At 36.2% G+C, this 23,239-nt stretch overlaps 2 protein-coding genes across 2 annotated transcripts; both read left to right on the top strand.

Moving 5' to 3' along the window:
- The first annotated feature begins 715 nt into the window (after positions 1 to 715).
- Positions 716 to 4,356, top strand: LOC130237267 (class E basic helix-loop-helix protein 40-like). Its single transcript, XM_056468154.1, has 5 exons — positions 716 to 1,091; positions 1,190 to 1,253; positions 1,435 to 1,542; positions 1,913 to 2,036; positions 2,257 to 4,356. Exons 1-5 carry the CDS (start codon positions 1,015 to 1,017, stop codon positions 3,084 to 3,086), a joined length of 1,203 nt encoding a protein of 400 aa, XP_056324129.1. The 5' UTR covers positions 716 to 1,014; the 3' UTR covers positions 3,087 to 4,356.
- Positions 4,357 to 8,704: 4,348 nt separating this feature from the next.
- LOC130237291 (ADP-ribosylation factor-like protein 8B) lies at positions 8,705 to 21,260 on the top strand. The gene is made up of 7 exons (XM_056468188.1): positions 8,705 to 8,904; positions 12,013 to 12,093; positions 12,188 to 12,261; positions 15,390 to 15,483; positions 16,528 to 16,595; positions 18,976 to 19,046; positions 21,032 to 21,260. Exons 1-7 carry the CDS (start codon positions 8,782 to 8,784, stop codon positions 21,079 to 21,081), a joined length of 561 nt encoding a protein of 186 aa, XP_056324163.1. The 5' UTR covers positions 8,705 to 8,781; the 3' UTR covers positions 21,082 to 21,260.
- The last annotated feature ends 1,979 nt before the right edge of the window (positions 21,261 to 23,239 follow it).

Genomic DNA, 23,239 nt, shown 5'->3' with positions numbered 1-23,239 from the left:
ATTTAAAATATTTCTATTATTTTATATAGTTGTTAAATACAAATTATATATTTAATATGTGTAATGAAGTTGTTTATTAGCATAATTTAGCTAATAAATATTATTTTACGTTAAAAATGTTAGTATTACTATGTAATATAGGCACTTAATTTAATATATTTCAAATATGTATTGGATTTAAATAAGTAAAATTAATCACATAAACAATGTGTGTGTTTGTAAAACGAGTTTTGTCTATTATATAACTCATAACGAGTCTATGTGCATTCTTATATTACTTAAGATTATAATAATTTATAATATGTAATGCTTATTTTGCAAAGAAATATATCCACATACAGTACAAAACACAGAGATACAAATGCACACACGTTTTAATGATTGGATTATGTTTGTAATTCAGTTATAATTAATAATAAAAGTATTTGAAATAAATGTCTTTAAGTAGAATGTCTCCATAAAATACTCAATATTTGTATATATCATCGTTTTAAAGTCAATCCAGGATAAGACGCTCATTACACAGTAGACTAACAAGCCTCCGAGAGACGAGCTGTTGTTGTGCGCGCAGAGAGAGAGCGAGAGAGGGGCGGGGAGGGAGAGAGAGAGCGAGCGAGCAGCATGGTGGTACACGGGACACGGGAGGGCGGCGGTCTGCTGTAAATGGGTTGAGCTCTGAAAGCGCCGTCACACACGTGAGGCTCATGTGACTGGAGCTCGAGACGTGTCTGCAGTCACAGGGTTTATTTAACACGTACTTCAAATCCACCCACATACACTCATTTAACCAGCACCGGAGCCGACAAACGCCTCCTGCATCTCCACCTCACAACAACATCACTTCTGCGTCCTACTTCTGAGTCTTGTATCTGGAAAGAACTACTTTATTCGAGGAAAACACATGTGGACTTTGATGAGAGAATAACGGATTGTTTTTTTTATTTTTATATCTACTTTTTATAATTATTATTTTTTATTTACCCTATACTTACACCAGTAAGACACTAGGGTGAAATGGAAAGGATTACCAGTGCTCAGCCTCCACCGTGTATGTCCAAACACCCCTCGCTGGATATCTCTGACATGCAAGGGTAAGTCAGTCTCCTCACGCTGTTTTGTGTGTGTGTGTGTGTATGTCTGTGAACGCGACGCAGTTCTCTTATTGGCTCTATTTTACTTTATTTTATAGAATGGACTTTCCCATGTATGTGTATAAACCCAGACGAGGAATGAAGCGCAGTGAGGACAGTAAGGTACGAATGCGTAATTACGCACAAATATAAATGCGCACGCTTTTACTTATCACTATTTTCTTATTTAAATGTATTTTGGTGTTCTAAACAAGTGCGCAATTTGCCTTTTTTATTTATATTTTTTATTTTTGCTTGTTTTATGCATCGAAGTTAATATATAGTTTTATCTGTTGACCCCCAGGATACGTACAAACTGCCTCATCGATTGATCGAGAAGAAAAGAAGAGACCGAATAAACGAGTGCATCGCGCAGTTGAAGGATTTGCTGCCCGAACACCTTAAACTCACTGTAAGTAATATGGGAGTGGATGGGCTCACCTCCTCACTATGTTGTAGTGTAAAGCGCCACCTGCTTGTTGATCATGAATAAATCATGTTTGTCCTGCTTTTGGATTAGTCACGCTCCTACAATGTGCTTGATTTACATTTTATTATATAAAACCTTCACCTTTGGCACTCTGTATCTGGCATGTTAAACAAGGCGTGTTAGATTGTCATTCGGAGTATTTGAATATTTCTAGCACGCACATGTGCATGCACTGGTGAGCAGAGAGGAGTGTCTTCATTCCTGCTCAGTGCAGGTTTGTCCTCTCCGAGCCGCTGCGGAGAGCGTTACATAAGAAAGATCAACATGCTTATCTGGGTTCTTCCTGTTTTAGACTCTGGGACACTTGGAGAAGGCTGTTGTCTTGGAACTCACACTGAAGCATGTGAAGGCTCTTAACAACCTACTGGAACAGCAGCAACAGAAGATCATTTCCTTGCAGAATGGATTGCAAATCGGTGAGTTTTCGATAATGCCAAAAAGTCGACACATTAAATGTATGTTGCAGGAAGTGGCCCTGCTGAACTTTTCACCTCCCCTCCCCTTTCAGTTGTTTTTGAGTGCATTACAAAATAAAGAAATTGAGACATGCTTGCGCAACACAGAGAATGATCTGGCCTCAGGGAGTGTTGTGAAGGAAAACTTGGGCTTGTTTCTAACCCTTATTGTTTTTTGCAGGCGAACAGGAAAATGGGCACTCAGAAAACAGTGAAGAGATGTTTCGTTCAGGGTTCCACTTGTGCGCCAAGGAGGTTCTTCAGTTCCTGGCCAATCAAGAGACCATGCGTGACCTGACACCTGCTCACATAATCGAGCACCTTCAAAAAGTGGCATCTGAGCTCATTCAGAGCCCTCGTCTGGAAGAGCCCGCTCCCAAAGCCCAAGAGAGTCGGGAGAAACCATCAGGCCTACAGCCAAAAGCTGCTGAAGGTCATGCTAAAAACTGTGTGCCTGTCATTCAAAGGACTTATCCCCACAGCAGTGAGCAGAGCGGGAGTGATACGGACACCGACAGTGGCTATGGGGGCGAGTACGAAAAGCGTGACCAGAAAGCTCAGCGGCCGGACTGCTATGTAAAAGAAAGCGGGGCTCTCAAGTACAGCAGCAGCATTAAAGAGGAGCTGGATGAGCCACCTAGCAAACGGCCAAGGTCAGACTCCTCAGAAGATGAGTCTCTGTCAGGGCATGATGTAGTGGGCGGCCACAGCCCCTACGTGAGCTTTTCGCCACCACAGCCCCTGTGCATGCCCTTCTACCTCTTTCCGCCTGGCGCGGCCGCCGCATACTTGCCCATGTTGGAGAAGTGTTGGTACCCAGGGGCAATGCCGGTATTGTACCCAGGTCTCGGCAGCTCCCCGGCAGGCCTCTCTCCTGAGAAACTGCCCTCATCCATGGTCATGTCCTCACGAGTGGGCTCCCCCGTCTCCACTCCCACCTCCATGGACTCTCCTGCTCTCCTGCAGGCCCTCAAACAAGTTCCTCCATTAAACCTGGAAACCAAAGACTGAGGATTCCATCTGGGGTCCACCACCAACCCGCTCTCTGAATGTTTTGGTCTTGAGAGTGGACTTCCCTGCTGAATAAGCTCCCGAAGAGGGTTCGGTTGAAGAGGGCGCAAAGGCAAAGTTCAAAGCAGCGAAGCAGCGCCCTCAAGCACAGCGAACAGCTGTTCTGATTCCTCTCAGAAGTACGCCGGCCTCCCTCCAACACACATAAACACACTCTCTCTTATCAGCTCCCTCCGCAACCAGCAGACACGCATCCAGAGATGGAACTGTCCCAGACGAGTAAAGGAGGTCCCGTGCAAAGCACTGTGAGACACTGTGAAGAAGGTCAAAAAGAGGACAGTGAGCACTGTTCTTCGAGTAAAAGTATCTGGGGAGGGTGAACGGCTGCTCTCTGCACTTATGCCGAATGTTTAAGTCGTAAACAAAACTAAACCCAGAATGTGACGTGCAGATGGCCCCCCAATGATAAGGACTTTGCACAAGCACCTTTTCATTTGTTGAATGTAAACGAAAAGTCCTTTTATAATAAAACATCACCCCTGTAGATGCTGCTTTTTGGACATTTCTCTGTGCCGTGGACGCTTGATCAGGAAGCTCCACTCTCTTCTGCTTCTGTGACTGCTTTAACCGATAAGACTCGTCCTTTTAGACTAGAAGGCTACCAAATAAACGTCTTTGCATTGGTTGACTGCGTGCACGTTTCCCATCTCGCGCTCATCTGAGTTTTCTTGCATAAACGAGGACGCCACGGACTCTTGAGACGTGACGCTCGTGTAAATACGGGAGTGATGTAATCACGCTGTAGCTTCTTGAGTTTGTCATCCATTCGTGCACGTAGGTGAAGCTGTTGTGAGGTATCCGCATTGTGTAATTATTTTGTTTATACTTCTTGTACATCTGTATTTTTGATACGTGACCCACACCTTTAAGTTTTAGACAGCCGAGCGCTGTATGCCATGAGATTGTGTACATAGCATCATGTTCTGTGTTCATTTCTGGTCAAATTAGGACAGATCTTTGTTCATGCTGTTGCCTTTACCTGTTTAAAGCAGTAAACATGATGACGGATATCTACATTGTAATCCTGGATCCTTCATAGAAGCAAAAGAAAGTGAATGTAATGTTCAAAAAACAATTAGTTTTGTATAGGAAGAGGTACTTACTTTTTATTTTGGGACCTAAGAGAAGGTTGCTTGATGTATATATTTTGTCTAAGGTATTGTTGACATACATTAAAGTAAAAGTATTAATAAAGTCTTTTTTCCCTGTGGATTTTGTCTGTGTCTGTGTGTTGGAAAGCTTGAAACCATGTTTAGCAGCATAAACAACATCGCTGTGTTTTTCCCATCACAGTTCGTCCTTATGTAACACTTACATAACCCATAAAACTTGCTCCGACTATGCAAATCCTTTAGACACACAATATGATAAGAGTCAGGTTACAAATATTCCAACCAGCCTCCAAACTAAAGTCCACTTGGCCGTAATAAAAAGTGTCAGGTTTTGTGACGCAGGTCAAGCCACTATTCGTATTATCAGTCTTTAAACCTTCTTTACATGACTGAAATGCATCACGTCCCTTTCTAATGCAGTTAGCTCCTGAATTAGGTTAAGTCTCTCTCTCCGCGTGTTTGGCTGTGTGCTGGATTCAGCGCAGCTTCACTCCTCCTCCGCCCGCTGGGAAGTGAGCAGGCAGCGGTGTAATAATCACGCACATGTAGAGGCACACGGCAGACCGCCAGACACATGCACATATCCAGCACAGTCCGGCCAGCTCCAGAATAAACACACGGCAGCAGTCTATGATGATTAATAGACGGCTATATTAATGCTGTTATATGCTATTAATAAATTTGAAAGGTCAATTATATAATAAAGCAAATTATAGAATTATTTGATACATTCAATTTAATGTCCTTTGGCATCATGTTTTTAAAATAAAAGATGATTAAATATGCACAGAACCAAAACAGGTTGATAAAATAAAAATTAGAAATGAATAATGGATAGATAAATAAATAAATAAAGAAAGAAAGAAAGAAAGAAAGAAATGAAGAATAGATGTACATTTCATTGTAAAAAAAAACAACAACAACAACAACAACAACAACAAAGCCATCAGATATGTCAAATAACCTGATATAAAAAATAAGGCAGTATAAAAGTGCAAAAGTTCAGATGTGCGTTTGTATTCTGCACAATTTAAAACTGCTTGCAGCAACAAGTGCCAGATCCTCCCTCCATCTGCGACATGAGTGGCTCATCCTTCTGTTATTTTAAAGCTTGTAGCGCCATCGTGTGTAATTTTAATCAACTGCAGCAAATCCCAAAATACTCTGTGTAGGTTTAAAATCGTGATTTATTAACCGTTTTCAAGGTATACCGCGGTTTGGAAAAGTCAAGGTTTTAAAACCACCAAAATTTTAAGTAATATCGTTCCTAAGGTATATGTAAGATTTTTTTATGTACATTTTTTGTTTGTTTTTTAAGACAACAGTATCTCCAGTAGAAAAATATCCAAAGATGCCACTTTAAATTGTAAAGAAATCTGTGTTTTTGAAACAAATGAATACAGCAGGTCAATGATTCATTTGAATTACTTAGCCTGACATGTTTACTGCTCCAAAATATTATAAATATTTAAAAAAATAAAATGTATTGTGTTCAAAGAGAAAAAAAGGTTTTCTTTTTTACCCAGACATTTAAAAAGAATATGTTTTAGAGCAGTGATCACAATACCGTAATACCATGCAACCGTAATATTTTTATCTAAGGTTATCATACCATCAGAATCTTATACCTGCCCATGCCTAGATTAATTGCCAATATTGTTCAAACCACATGCTTTTACCCATTTGTCAGCAAGAAGTTTGTGATCATTTAAGTTAAAACATGAATGCATTTACACGCATGCATTTATCATGACAATAGTCATGCATGTTTTCATTTTTTATTTGGATATGTTTTACAGTTATCTACTTATTAAAATAAAAATATGTAACATTAAATAAAATAGATTTATATACATATTTTACACAATGTAAGCATTTTATAAACATATTTATTATTAGTTTGTTTGTATTTAGTAATACTTTTTTCATTCATTGATTTCTTTTTGGTTTAGTCCCTTTAGTAATTTGGGGTCACCACAGCGGAATGAACCACCAACTTATCCAGCATATGTTTTACGCAGCGCATTCCCTTCCAGCTGCAACCCATCACTGGGAAACACACACACACACACGCTCTCCTCCTTCACACACATACACTACGAACAATTTTAGCTTTCCCAATTCACCTATAGCGCATGTCTTTGGATTGTGGGGGAAACTGGAGCACCCAGAGGAAACCCACGGCAACATGGGGAGAACATACAAACAGAAATGACAACTTACCCAGCCGGGGCTCGAACCAGCGACCTTCTTGGTGTGAGGCGATTCTGTTACCCACTGTGCCACCGTGACACCTGTAATAGTTTTTTCAATAAGAAAGATTTTGTTAGTTTTTTGGGTTATGCAAACAATGTGATACTCAGATTTCCAAATTTTCCATTGCTTGATCTTCATTCTTGCTTTGTTCTTGCTTGATCATTTTAAAAACTATTTATTCCTACAATAATTTGTTTACGTTTTCATGTTTCTTTCCTTCTTTTACTTGTGAATATTAAAACAAACAAAGACATTTTACGATAAATAAAAGCATATATTTTTTTCAGAAGACTTTTTTTTTGAAGTCAGTTTAAAGGTGTTGGTTTTTGACTGTTCTAAAGTATAAAAAAATACCATAATATGTTTGCAGATATTTAGGAAACATGCCAAGTGAACGTTCTGAAAAACAATGCCAGTTTAGCCAGTTATATTTCAGCACCCTCAGTTGCCCTGTTGGAAAACTGCATATTTCATTCATTCTTTCAGTCAGAAAGGCTCTCAAAGCATGCACCTGTGACTAAAATGCGACCTCCGACAAAAGTATCTGGATGCAGCCTTTATGATGCAAGCTGAGATTGCATCACTCTCACCTCCGGTGGACAGTGGCAGACTCTGAAATGAGACGCAGATTCAGAGTTCCAAAATGAGGTTTTTAATTATCAAATTTATTACGAACGTAAACATTAGGTGAGCATGTTACATTGTAACCCTGTGTCCTAACAACATGCTATGTGAGGAGATTTGCAGTGATGAGCTATTTGGCCTCAATTTGACGAAACAGAAATTTAAATACAGCCATTCAGAAGCACAGAATATGCACTCATTCACAAAACGGTAAGGTTTATAATCTAATCAAAACATATTAAACCTCTTTAACATTATTAAATGTACGTGCTGAATCACTCATATTTTTGGAGTCTGAAGTTCAATTTCAAACATAAAAATATATAGGAATGCTAAATTCTTAGTGTAACCCACCAGTCTGCCGCGATGAGCAAGGATTGAACAGACGATTCTGTGAATGGGAGTCGGTTGCTCTAACAAGGAGGCTAAAGACCATGGCATTTGGCATCTGTCGCTAGAGCACCTTTAGAGGTCAGAGGAGTGATGTTTACCTGCATAACACTTCGCTAGCTGGCCTCTGCTACACTAGCAAGGGAAGTTTATTTATATAGCACATTTCATACACAGTGGCAATTCAAAGTGCTTTACATAAACAGGAATAAAAGAAACAAGTATAAGAGAAATAAAAACAAATAGTAAAAAAATAAATAATAAAATAAGCATAAAAACAGATAAAATGTGTTATAAAAGAATGAAAAAGAAGAGAAAAACATAATAGTGTGATCTGTCGGACGTAGCACAGTGCTCATTCAGTAAAGGCACAGCTAAACACTAGCATTATGAAAGTTGTCCATTAAGTTACATTTCAACCAAAAAAGAAAGTTCTGTCACCATTTACTCATCAGTCACTTCTTCAAAATAATTTGAGTTTCTTTTTTTTCTGTTAAACAAATGATATATTTAAATTTTAGGAATGGTACCCATCAACTTTCAAAAATAACTATGAGTTTAATGGGTCCCAGCAACCAGCATCTTTCTAAATATCTTCTTATGTTCAACAGAAGAAAGAAACTCAAATAGGATTACAACCATAGGAGGAAGAGCAAATGATGACATGATTATTTTTTGAAGTGATCTATAAATATAATACTATCAGGATATGTTACTTTTGATAAGCTGAATCATGAAGTTTTTGTTATTAATCTATTTATTTTACTAATTAAGTTTCATATTCATAAGTGTAAAATTTCCAACAAAAAAACAAACATATTTTACTTTGTTTATTAAGGAACTGAAACATTTGAACTATTCAACATAGTGTTAATAGACAGGCCATTAAAACTGTCCTTTTGTGCTCTATTTTCATAATTTTTCATTAATGTAAAGGTGTTGCTTGTTTGTAATTGTAAGAATTTAATTATTTATGCTATTGTTTTTTTTTTTTGTGTTTGTTTTGTTGCTTTATTTCTTGTACTGTTATTATAATTTACCTTTTTTTATCCTGGCATTATTTTGTTTGTTTGTGCACTACCGGACTTTTATTCTGAAAGATATCAACACAGGTCAAGGTTGAGCGGCACGTTTGGGGCGCGTCAGCTGATGTCACATGACTCGAGCCGCTTCCTCTTTCAGAATTTTTTTTTCTCTCTCCAGCAGGAACAGACTCATCCCCACCGTCGGATTTGTCCCGCAGCAGCGCAGAGATGTTGTCCCTCTTCCACCGGCTCCTCGACTGGATCAGGTCGCTCTTCTGGAAGGAGGAGATGGAGCTCACGCTGGTGGGCCTTCAGTACTCCGGGAAAACCACTTTCGTAAACGTGATTGCTGTAAGTCTGCTCTCAGTCTCAATCTCAGAGTTGTTGATAATGTACTGCTGTCATGTGTAAATGATGTCATGCTGTCATGCTGATGACTCAAGGCCAGACAGAGGTGGAGGACAGCTTTAAAACCTGTTTATCTCAGTCATGTGCTGTTATGAGTATGGGTGAGATGTTTCACATACGTTTTAGTTTGCATTTGAAATGTTATTTACAAACCATGTAAAGTTTAGTGACAGTATTTTGTCAGTGATATGACTTTTAGGGTTTATGAGATGGCTGTGATGTAGTTTAAATAAGCTTTATATAATATAAATATATTGTAATATATCGTAATTTAATATACAAAATCTTTATACTTTGTTAAATTCACTACAAACTTAAACATGTTAATGCTTTAGGATTATTGCTTTTTTCTTAATGTTATTGTGATTTTTTTTATTATTTCCTTCATAGATATTATATTATATTATATTTTGCATTTTAAAAGCATTAAAATAAGTCACACTGGGTTGATTTTATTATAATGCATTTAAAATATGAAAAAAAAATCATATATGGCTATTTTAATAAATAATATAGTTAGAATTCTATTATATTATTCATTCATTCATTTTCTTTTCGGCTCAGTCCCTTTATTAATCTGGGGTCACCACAGTGGAATGAACCGCCAACTTATCCAGCACATGTTTTACGCAGCGGATGCCCTTCCGGCTGCAACCCATCACTGGGAAATATATTATATTATATTATATTATATTATATTATATTATATTATATTATATTATATTATATTATATTGCCACTGGCGTTTTTGTAGTTTATATAAGTTTAATATAATTTAGATATAATGTAATATAACATTATTTAATATACAAAATCTATATAATTAGTTAAATTCACAACAAAGTTAAACGTGTTAATGCTTTAGGATTATTGCTGCTTTCTTAATGTTATTGTGGTGTTTTTATTATTATTTCCTTCATAGATATTATATTATATTATATTATATTATATTATATTATATTATATTATATTATACATTTTCAAAGCATTAAAATAAGTCAAATAAGGCTATTTTTAGCTTCAATGTCACTTTGCCACTGCAATTAGGTATGCTATACTATATTATATTCTATTATATTAAATTAATGTCATTCCTGCCCAGGCATATTTTATTAAGAGTTGTATTATTCTATCATAAATTATTCTAATATTACTCACTTTAAGTGATATGCACAAAACATAATTAAATAAAATTTTAAACTATAGTTACAATTAATGCCAAATAATTGCCAGCACAAAAATCATGATTTTGACAAGCCTAGCAGTAATGTCACAAAAAAGGCATTGTCATGAACAATATTTGTTCTGTAATACGCTCCATCTCATTTACATGGATAATAAACCTGATTTTATCACTGGGCAATATGCTTGACTGAGTACCAGTGGCTATCCCACATAGGGGATTTGAAAACTTGCCCTTTTGCTTCCCATATTTGCTTCTGCAATGCAGCACAGTGGTTTTACAAACCAAAAACACCCTTTTGCTAATCAAAACATGTTGGTTTTATTTTTATGAGGAAAGAAAATGCTACTTCGTGTTTCAACATCTTGCAGGTGTCATTAATAAAAACAATTCCCACTTAGTATGACCACTGATAAATGTGAACATATTAGATTAAGTTGAACTAAAAGCATATATACTGTAACATGATGACGATGATCTGGTGGGATTGCACATAGCAAGAAATGGAGAAGCACCACAAGAGGAAATGATAAAAATACACAATTTCACCACCCAGGTGTTTTGCATTATGAGCATACAGTACAGTATGTGTCTAAACTCGTTTCAGTCATCACTATATGATTTTAATTATTATTAATTATTATTAATAATTATTAAGGGATCTTCTTGTTTTACCTTTTCCACCCAAAAGTGATCTGCTTGTTTTAATATTTTACTCTTGCACAGTTATACTATTGTAGTCGGTCATGAGACTTTCTGGCCTGTTTGAACAAAAATACTCATTACTGCAGCTAAAAATCTCTAAGACTTGCTTGTACGGGTGTTTTAGGCAAAAGTTGAAAGCTTTGACTGCACATTATTGCTAACTTCCTCTTGTGTGTGTCGTTATTTTTAAACCTTTGAAGTCATGTGACTGTATGATTTTAGATTTCTGATAATGCAGTTTTTTTTTACAATGTGAGAGCTGATATGACATTGTAAAGTATAATCAATTCATCATGAGAGTCTAAAAGCTTTGATAAATTGTAAAAATAACTATATAACTTATGAAAGTGACCACATACTAGTTCTTGTATGTTTTGTATGCAAAGCCAGAGCAGAACATGTGCATCTCAGAGCAAATCTGCCATGTTTTGGTCATTAAAAAAATCTAATTATAAACATAATATGACTAGCACAAAAACACAGTTGTTAATCTCTCAAAACAATTCCTAAAAGTTATCAGTGCTACATACTACTACTTCACTTTTGGTTTATTTGTCGAGGGCTGAGCCAAATGGCAAAATAAAAGTCATCTTATATGCTGATAACAATGTATAGTTCCATCTCTGTACATTCATTGTGCTAAATGCACAGTGTTTTTTAGCCAATGATAACGTTCGGTGAAAGGTTAATCTGACTATTTTAAATTTTTTAAGGTTCCTTTTACAGCGTCGACATTGTAATGTAATTAAAATACAATGAGTTAAACAGACTTAAGCCGTGTAAACACTAGCCCAGAAAATCCACTAAAAACACTGGGGTGAAATACATTTCCATATTTTAAAGAGATGGCAGGGAAAAATGGAATTTGCCGAAGTGCTTCTTGTCCCATCTGAGACCCACTATATATTTTATATCTATCAGGCAGTGAAGATCACTTGATTTGAAAGAAAACAGATCTTAAACGTGGTGATTTTGTAATTGAAAGACGGTTCACTAGAAGCCGTTGGGCTGGCTGTCTAGAAATTAAAAGTCTGTGTGCTATATAATAAATAATTTATAGTTTATATAAATTGACCACATATAAAGGAATATTTAGGATATATGTTCATATATGTATCATCATATTACACAACCCTAGTCTACATGTGTTTCTTTTCCACTAGTCTGGTCAGTTCAATGAAGACATGATCCCTACAGTTGGCTTCAACATGAGGAAAGTCACCAAAGGGAACGTAACGATAAAAGCAAGTATTATCTGCAAGGATTATTCTGCTACATCATGAATAGATCATGAATACATCAATACCTGATATCATGTCATCTTGTTTTTTAACATAGATTTGGGATATAGGTGGGCAGCCACGGTTCAGGAGCATGTGGGAACGGTACTGCCGCGGCGTCAACGCCATTGTGTGAGTCTAATCTGCTGTTCATCACTTCTGAGACATTAAAACTTTATTCTTTTGACCTCTGTGATTGGTCAGTGGTGGTTAGTAAATGGAGCCATACATTATTTGCTAGTCCGTCAATAGAAAAAATAATTAATAATAATAATTAAATATACACTCTTCAAAACATTGGGGTCAGTAATAATTTAAAAAAACTTTAAACAAATATTGTGAGAAATGACAACATTATAAAATCTTTACTATGTCAATATTCATTCATTCATTTTTCATTGGTTTAGTCACCACAGCAGAATGAACTGCCAACTTATCCAGCATATCTTTTACGCAGCAGTACTGGGAAACACTCATACACTCTCACATGCACACTCATACACTACGGCCAATTTAGTTGATTCAATTCACCTATAGCGCATGTCTTTGGACTGTGGGGGAGACCGGAGCACTTGGAGAAAACCCAAGCAAACAAAGGAAGAACATGCAAACTTCACATAGATATGCCAACTGACCCAGCCGGGACTCGAACCATTGACTTTCTTGCTGTGAGGGGACAGTGCTAACCACTGAGCCACCGTAACACCTCTCTATTTCAATATTGTTGTATGTAATTTTGGTTGTATGTTAAATTTTGTAATTTTTCTGTGATTAAAAAAAACCTTATTATTCATTTAATCATTTAATATTCATTTTATATTATTGGTGGTCAAAACAGTTTTGATGCTTAATTAATAAACTTTTCTGAATTTTTCAAATAGATCATTTTATTGTAAATAGCAATCATTGGATAATATAACAATATAAGTGTCTTTGTGCTTACTTTTGAAGTTAATGCAACATTACAAAATAGAAGTTGACATTTTTTTTACAAGTTTACCTATCCCAAACTTTTAATGAAACTAAATGAATGCATAAATGAGTTTCATTGTTCATCTTGTTGGGCAGCACAGTGGCTCAGTGGTTAGCACTGTCACCATACAGCAAGAAGGTTGCTGGTTCGAGTCATGGCTGGGCCAGTTGGCATTTCAGTGTGGAGTTTGCATGTTCTCCTCCTGTTGGCTTGGGTTTCCTCTGGGTGCTCCGGTTTCCCCCACAGTCCAAAAACATGCACTATAAGTGAATTGGATGAACTAAATTGGCTGTAGTGTATGTGTATGTGTGTGTGTGTGTGTGTGTGTGTGTGAATGTGTATGGGTGTTAACCAGTAATGGGTTGTGGCTGGAAGGGCATCTGCTGCGTAAAATATATGGCAGAATATTTGGCATTTCATTCCGCTGTGGTGACCCCTGATAAATAAGGGACTAAGCCGAAGGGAAATGAATGAATGAATGTTCATCTTGTTGCTTTTTTCTGTGCTGTAATCGACTATTTGCCTTAGTTCATGATCTGTTATAGAAGAGAACAGAATAATTGCCCTCAAATTATAATTTCATATCTATTTACTTTATTTGAGTAATTAGTGAGCTAAGGTTTAGTCATCTGACCATTATTGCAAAATAAAGTCTTTCAGGTGGATTTGTGTTGAGGATCTGGAGTTCGTTTTTCGTACCTCACTAAATGATCTAAGATGATTTGACAGATCCTGGATCTTTTAATCTTGACAACTGATCTCTCTGGCTAATTTGGTTCTTCAAACAAGTTCGTAAATCAGATTAAAATGTCTGGATAAGCTGATCTGAGATCACTGTGTGTGTTGTGAAGGACAGATCTATCGATCCTCGAAATCAGATCAGTAATGCAAAGATTGGCTGATGGCACAGCAGCGTAATGACATCATATGATTAATATTCAATTCTCCATGTGAGCAAAATTACATAAAATTAGCAGTAAACAGTTTTTTAAATATGACACGCAATAACTTTCCACATTTCTTATGAGCTGCAGGCTTTACACTTTCATGTGTCAAGAGTATTCATCATATATTACAATGCATATCAATGGATTTTAATTCTACATTTAGAGAAGATTTTCTTTATTATAGTAGGCTAGGCCTACTCAAGTTTTTTTAATCGGCGTAAGGATAACTGAATAAATTAATTTGCATCAAAAAAGCATTTTGATATCAGTAAAGGTGTCTGCAACTTTTGCAAAGCATCAAATCACTGGTATATTTGCAGTGAAAACACGTGCATGACTGCATAAATTATTATCCTTTTTCAAAAAAGTTGAATATTTTGCATGTACGCGTTTGTGTCTAAAAAGTTCATATCAATAAATTTTCTCTTTGAACCACCAGTGAGCGGTCTTTGTACTTTTATTTCGGAGTTCAGATTGTATAAGTTTTATATTTTTTTTACTTTATTATATATATATATATATATATATATATATATATAGTTTTAAAAATATATTTACTATTTTCCCAAGTGTATATAACTACTGTAAGAACATATCAGAATTCGGTACATACTTTCAGTGTTATCTTTGCTTGAACTGACCTGATCTAACCCTGTTTATATGAATGAACCTCCTCCCAAGCAGGTTTGAGCTACCAGAACTGTTGCTATGAAAACAAGTCTCACATGCGTTTTGAAGACCTAAACATCCTGGATTGTGTCAAATCATCAATATCCAAATCTAGCTAATTGAGAAATCCACGTATGAAGAGCAGACCCCCTGATCACCCATTTGAGCGTTCTTTGTACAAAAATCCGCTTGTTAAGTATGACGTCACGCAAAGCGGCTTTCCGGGTCCAATCGCCTCTATGAAACTCAATGGGGAGACTCATCAAATGGTAATAATAAACGTTTTACAAAGCACTGTAATACTTTCGAAAATCAACGGTTGCAATATATAAATATATATATATCCATGCCTATATCAGATTGCCAGAAAGTGATTAATTTTTTACAAAATTGTTAAAATTTTGGTATTTGTGATGCAGTAAGTCCAAAGACTGATGTGGTACACCATGATTTTATAGAAAATTCACTTTAATGTGTGATAGGATTAAAAAGTGGCCACAAACGAATATTTCAGTAGCGGCTTGGCCCCAGAAACAGTATTCCATACCGATACGTCACGACTTAACTAGCGGATATCTTGCTTATTTTGTATTCTCTCCTTACTAAGTTTTACCATGAATTTCTGTATTAATTGTTTATTAATAAATTAATTGCTCTGTGGTTATTTTCAGGTATATGGTGGACGCTGCAGATCGTGAAAAGGTGGAAGCCTCAAGAAATGAACTACACAACTTGCTAGACAAACCACAGCTGCAAGGCATTCCCGTAAGAGGATTTCTGCTATAATAATGAAGACCTATTGTGCAAAAATCACTTTCATAAGGGGTTTAAACACAGTTGTGTGGCAGCAGTCTGTGAATATAGCCATCCTCTAATGGTAAAAATAAATAAATTATTTTTTTATAATCACACTTCATAAAAACAGTCTGCATAAATACTTTGACATCTCATTTTGTACATGAGATCAAAGATGGGGAAAGCCCCGCCCATTAGTGATGATCCCTCCCTCATTAGCATAAACAGCCCTGAGTGAGAAGCAGCCCTCTGCTATTAGAGTTTTAATCTGCCACTATGCTGACACATAGGTGTTTATGGCTCCACCCCCTTATTGAAAAGACTGGGAGCACAATCTCATTTGAATTTAAAGCGACAGTCACCAAAACGGCACAATTAGGATCAAAGACTAAAAGGGGCAGATTCTGAGAATTATAAAAGATTATCTGTGGGATTTTGAGCTAAAACATCACACAGAGACATTAGAGGCTTATTTTCAATCTTTTACACCCTTTAATGTAGCGAATAATTTCCTAATAGTTGATGTTAAAAAAGAATCTCCACTCCCTAATCAAATTAAAAAATAGTTTGTGTTGTGTTATTAGCACCTAATTGACAAAACCCACTGATAATCAACAAGCCCAGCTATCGTAACACACCTTTTCCAGAGCTGCTGTGTGGTATTTTAAGGAGCATGACTAAGCATCTGTAGCGTCAGCTCTTGTGGTCCGAGATGTCCTCACTGGGGGGCAATAAAGGTCTTATCTTCAGCAGAGAAATCAACGCAGAGGAAACAGATCACTCATTGATTATCTGTCTGTAAGGAGTGATGGGAATTCTGCCAGTGCCGTTCAATGTTTGCTAAATCCACCAATATAAAAAGACAGCTTTAGCACACTCTGATGTAGGACCAACACCCAGATACATAAATCTTCAGGATTGAAAGCAAATGTGCCAGTGTGAAACGTGTAGTTTAAAGCTAAGAGATTGAAGATGTGCATTGTGGGTGATTTATTGTACTTTTATCCTCCACAGGTACTTGTCCTTGGCAACAAGAGAGACCTCGCCAGCGCACTAGATGAGAAACAACTGATTGAAAAGCTGTAAGATTTTTGTTTGCCATTATTTGAGCTTTGAATATGTTGGGGCCGTGAGAGAGACTTGTATACATTTCCTGCTTCATATTGTTGTCATATAGATGAAATCGTAGCATCACATTAATTCTTAGACTTCTTCATTAATTTTTCTTTGGCTTCGTCTCTGATTTATCAGAGGTCGCCACAGCGAAATGAACCGCCAACTTTTCCAGCATATGTTTTACACAGCGGATGCCCTTTCTAGCCGCAACCCAGTACTGGAAAAAATCCATACACTAAGATACTCGTATTTAGTTTACTTAATTCATGTATTCAATTGGACTGTGGGGGAAACCCATGCCAACACGGGCAACACAAGCAACCTTCTTGCTGTGCTAACCACTGAGTGACCGTGCCACCCTTTTTATTTATTCAATTATTCATTTTCTTTTTTGCTTAGTCCCTTGATTAATCCGGGGTCACCACAGCGGACTAAACCGCCAACTATTTTAGCATATGTTTTACAGAGCGGATGCTGGAGCACCTGGAGGAAACCCATGCCAATACAAGGAAACTCCTCACAGAAATACCTTCTTGCTGTGAGGCAACAGTGCTAACCACTGAGCCATCGTGTCACCCTTTTTAGACTTTTTTATTCTTATTTGAAGGTCAAAACACTCTTTGGCAAAATGCTTGCCTTAATGTGCCCTTGGTTGTGGATTTTCTGAAATGGATTTTAAAATGTTTGTTCCAGATATTGAAAATCAGAGGATGTTCTATATAATTTTTTTTGTCTCACACAGAATTTAAAGAGTTATTGAATATCTGGGATTTTAGTTTGAGGCTTTAAAGTTTAGTTTCCATTTATCAAATTGTATTTTCTCTATGCCTTATCACATTGTTTAGGATATTTATATTCTTCCCACTCATCACCTGCTGGTCATTTAAGTTGAATAGTCACCAAGCTGTACTTGTTAAAGGTGCTGTATGTAAGTTTGACACCCAGTGGTTGACTAGTATTGCATTCCTGGATCAAAACAAACACAAGCGCAGGTTGCCAGATTGAAAACCACCAGAAGCTAGCCTGACAATCAAGCCTAAAGGCTGATTTAAATTGTTTTCTAAATAAAAGCAATGGCACATTTTCTATATTAAACAGTTTTTGTTCTAACCAACTCCTCGAATTGATAAATTAGAAACGGCATTCCATGCTTCCATGTTCTTGCAGCTGAACAACAGAAAACTGACAATGATCACCTCAGGTACACCTCATGTGCTTTATTCAGTATTAAATGCTAACGATGTGAGTCTGAATGCCATTGTAAATGACATTTATTGTCATATTACTAAAAGCAGCAGCAGATAGTTCACCTCAGATCTTAATATAAATAATACTCAAACCAACACTATCAGTGATTCAACATGTACATTTAATAATGTTAAAGAGGTTTAATATGTATTAATTAGATTATAAACCTTACAGTTTCATGAGTGAGTGCATATTCTGTGCTTTGAATGGCTGTATTTAAATTTTTGTCGTGTTTCGTCTGGTGCAAACAGTCAATAGCTTATCACTGCAAATCTATCATCGCGTAGTGTGTTGTTAGGACACATGGTTACAATATAACCTGCTCACCTAATGTTTGCGCTCGTAATATTTATATTATTTGCTCATTAATCACCTCATGTGAAACTCTGAATCTGCATCTCATTTGAGAGTCTGCCACTGTCCACCAGAGGTCACGTTGTGGTCACGGGTGCATGCTTTGAGAGCCTTTCTGAATCAATGAATGAAATATGCGGTTTTCCACCAAGGCAACCCCGGCTGCTGAAATATAATTGGCTAAAGTTGTAATGGGCGGGTTAAAAGAACCAAAACAAAGACAGCGTTCCGTCACGGAAAACACATTTTCAAAGCAGAATGTCCTGACTTCAGCATTGCTTCAGATAACAAGGATGTTCACTTGGCGTGTTTCTTAAATATCTGCAAACATATTATGGTATTTTTATGCTTTAGAAGAGTCAAAAACCTACAAACAGCACCTTTAACTAAGACAATATATACATTTCAAGAGCTTTGGCTACAAAGTAACCACTTGTAAGACTGGATGCTCTTGTTTCTATTAATTTATTTACAAAATCTGACATACATTATTGATCGTTGCTCTCATAATAGCTATTAAATTAATAAAAATGTCAAATCCAGCATTTTTAATATCGTGTAAAAACACAACAGAGCAGAGCCTTGTTTTCCCACCCATTATAGGCTATGGAATTTCTGCTTTTTAATAAACGAGAGTCAGGGCATTGGACTTTGGCTAAGAGTGGGAACCCTGGACCATATCTTTAGAAATGGTTCATGTGAGGCTACTCTCAAAAATAGCTAATGTTTTTTTTTTTCTTGCAGAAACCTGTCTGCCATTCAAGACAGAGAGATCTGCTGCTACTCTATTTCATGCAAAGAGCAAGACAATATAGGTAAGTTTTTTTTAATGTACATTCATTTTTAAACTGTAATGTTTGGTGAATTAAAAAAACGCCATTAAAACTGAATAGCAGCTCTATGGCAGTCAAGTACATTCATTGCATGTACAAATACATTTACATTGTTGCAGCAATGAAAAAAACAGCAGGTGTGTTTTAGAAAATGTAGAAATCATTTCCTAATGGGCAAAGTCCAGTTGTGTTATTGAGTTGGACTTCACAGTTTTGAAGAAAAATCTCATTAGTTTTTTTATTACTGTTGCTTTAAAGAACTGACCACTGAGATTTTGGTTCATATTAACATAACAGCACAATGCAGTTTCTGCAGATTTGATTCAAATGTCTCATTCTAGCACATGCCAAAGGAGCTCTCTTGGATTGAGATTTAGTGACTGATGAGGTCATTAGAGTATAGTGAACTCACATTGACATTTAAAAGCCCAATATAATATCATTTCAACTCTGTAACATGGTTTGTTTTCCTTCTGAAAGTAGCTTACAGGGGCGATATTAAATCTTGAAGAAGGCCATGCATGCTTTTATGACATTAGGTCTTGACTATTGCAACTCTTTGTACTATGGCATCTCCAAAACTTAGATTGCTCATCTTCAATTAATGCAATAGGGACAGGGTTCATATGGTCATGGAAAACCTGGAAAAGTCATGGCATTTTCAAGGCCTGGAAAAGTTTTGGAAAAGTCATGGAAATTAGTTTAACAAATATCTGTATACCTGAATTAGGGCTACACAATATTGGAAAAATTTGACATTATGATATTTTGAATTTCTGTGATGTATGTTGCAATGTGAATACAATTTCACCAGATGATTTAACAGGTTTATTGGGATTGATTGGGGGATTTTGTAGGGGAGTGAATCTCGAATAATATATAACAAATAAATTACAAGCAAAGATGAATAAAATATAGTAAAGACAAAAGTCAATTCTAGTTTTCAGGTATTCACTATTCAGGTACAGATATTGAATAATCAACACTGCATAGTCTTCATTGTATATTATTTCATCTTTATTAAAGTTACAAAAAATTACTTGTGGCCGGATGTTTAAAAATCTGAAATATTAAAATATTCACACAGTCACAGGCCTTAAAGGAACAGCTCACTCAAAGATTAAAAGGTACTGACTATTTACTCCCACTTCACTTGTTTCAATACAATAGGAGTTATTCAATTATATTCTTTTGTGTTCATTTAAAAAAAGAATGTTTGAAACAAGTGAAGAGTGTAATGAAAATTGGTATTTTTTGGGTCTCTTTAAAAATGCATGCAGATGATAAACTTTAACTCTATTATAATAAACTCTATATAAAACTATAATCCCAATTTAACATATCATATCCTGCGATCTGACTTATTGCGATATCGATGCTGAAACGATATATTGTGCAGCCCTAACTTGAATAAAGGTTAGTTGTCTTTACTTCTTTTCTGTCAGTGGCCAAATACATGCTCTCAGATTATTAGTGCTGTGTAAGCATTATCTAAATCAGTTTTACATGGATATAAAAACAAATTAAACAAAATAGATTGTTGCGTGTTCTATGATATGCTGTAATAAAACTGAACGTCATTGTTTTTCTTATTATTTACCATGTATACATAGACATTACATGAATCAATAGGTCATGAAAATTTACTTGAAAGTTCTGGAAAGTCTTGGGTAAGTCATAGAATTTTAGTAGTAAAAATGTGTATGAACCCTGTAGGGATCACATCGCTGGTTATACTTTACAGTAAGGTTGTATTAGTTGATGATGGTTAATGCATTTAGGAACCTGAACAAACAATAAAAATACATTTATTACAGTATTTGTTCATGTTTGTTAATGATAATAGTTGATCATTGTTAGTTCATGTTAACTCATGGTGCATTAACTAATGCTAACAAGCATGAATTTGGATGTTAATAATGATATAATTTTTCACATGTTCCTCTCTGTCCATGTTCTTCCTGCAGATATCACATTGCAGTGGTTGATCCAGCATTCAAAATCTCGGAGAAGTTGAGAACAGATCCCGTCCTGCTCCAGTCCAGTCCTGCTCCAGTTCCAGATTCTAACTCTGCTCCGTGCTCCTCAGACCAGCCAACCCTTCCTGTGTCGCAGTTCCTCTCAGCCACATCTGTCTGTCCTATTTGTTCTATCACACACGGACTGTCAGTAAAACACCATCACTGGTGGGCCTCATGATGTGATATCATTCAACTTTTTTGTTGTTGTAGTATTTCATTTTTTCCAGTTTAAGCTGAACCTCTTTTGACCATTGACAAAGTTTTGAGTGTCAGGGGGTGTTGACATATGACAGTTTACCACTAAAGACCTTGTATGTGATTTTCCAATTAATTTACACAAAAACAGGCTCTGAATACCGATTTCAAAGTGCAAGTTTTTAAAAAATAACAGCATTATGTCTCCCAGTAAACTACAAAAATGACATTTTTGCTACATTATGCAAATCCTGTTTTGGGTCAATTTATAGGCGGGTGTAAATTAGGGTTGAGTCCATAGATGATGCCATCGTCCATCGCCGATGGCCGATAGACATCACAATGCTGAGCCAGCATTGCGATCTTCCGCCCTGCCCCTGTCACAGCAGGAACCTGCTTCCGAAAAATACACATTTAGGCCCTGTTTACACTAATACGTCTTAGTTTTAAATGGCATTTTAGAATGAAAATGATCCACGTCCACACTGGCGTTTCACCAAGCATTTCTGATCTCCGTCCACTCTATACCGCTGAAAATGTACATGACGTGACCACACACACACACACACACACACACACACACACACACACTCTGGCATGCGCTGCAGTATATGTGCACGTCTGAGGACAGTTTATCAAGGATGTACCGCTGGATCGTGTCTCACTATAGTTGTTAAACGTAATATTTAATTAATCTTGTCTCTATCTAATGACTCTTCAGTCTTTTGAATCTATCATGTAACATGTCACAGCGTCAGTACACTGCTTCAAATCTTCGCTTTCACGTTTGTACTTAGTAATTTTAGCAATAACCTCAGATATTGTTGGTTGGTTGCTGTTGGTTGTGCACCTTTTTTACCAACCAAGTTTGTTGACGCCATTATAACGATAACGATAACGATTCATGCCAGAGTCCTGCGGAAAAAGTGATTGACAGGTGGTAATTTGTGTGTAACTTCTCTTTATTTATTTCTGATTTGATTATGGGTAAAACAAAGACCATGCGGGTCAGGTAGTTGAAACGGTGGGCTACAAATAATTAATTCGTTATGAATTATTTAATTATTCATAAATAATTAATTCACGACAATGATGTCATCGCAATGTTTCACAATAGACATCGCACAATGCCAAATTGGTGGACATCGCCAAACTCTACTGTAAATACTTGATAAATGAAGCAACAAAAATGGACTTCATGAATAAAGCAATGTTTTTAGCCACATGTGCTTATTCATGTGAAATGGGCCCTGTTCCATGAAGCTAGAGTAGCTGACTAGCCAGTTAAGTTTCAGTTTAGTTGTTACTAATCTTGGGTTTTAGGTAACATGAAAGCAGCTTGATTTTAAACACTCTTTGTTGCCGTCGTATTATGGAAATATCTGAGCTGAGCTACCTTTATGGTACTTAAAACCCAGAATTGGTGCAAACTAGACCAAAACGTAACTAGCTAGTCAGCTAGTCTAGCTTCATGGTACAGGCCTCAGGGATCATTTTGGCAATGTTCTCATTTTAAGAAAATCTTTGAAATCTTTTTGGTCTTTAAGTTTATTGTTGTCATGTAGACATACTATTGTGATATATATTTGAGATATGTGCTATTGTTTAGGGGTTCATTTGGTCTGTTAAGATTAATTATTAGTTTATTAATTTATTAGCGCTTTAAACTAAAGTTTTTTCTCCCCCAAGTGAATTAAAAAATAATTAGAATGTGTATTTTACTATTTTACTTACTTTGACCAATTAGAATTTCAGGTCCTTTAAAATATATAATAAGCAAGATGAGTTCAAATGAACAAACGGGCAGTAGTAAAAACTTTTTGAATGTTTAGATTCTTTTGTTTATATTAGAAAGATTTTGAAGGATTATGAAATTTCTGATTTGGCATCACACATATAAATTTAATTTTTTAATCTTATTCAGATAGAAACTGTTATTAAAATGTGATATCTTTACTT

This window comes from Danio aesculapii, chromosome 11 (assembly GCF_903798145.1).
Source record: "Danio aesculapii chromosome 11, fDanAes4.1, whole genome shotgun sequence".
In the NCBI taxonomy this organism is placed as follows: domain Eukaryota; kingdom Metazoa; phylum Chordata; class Actinopteri; order Cypriniformes; family Danionidae; genus Danio; species Danio aesculapii.
Note: the sequence above shows the minus strand (reverse complement) of the source record. Positions and strands in the feature narration are given on the sequence as shown.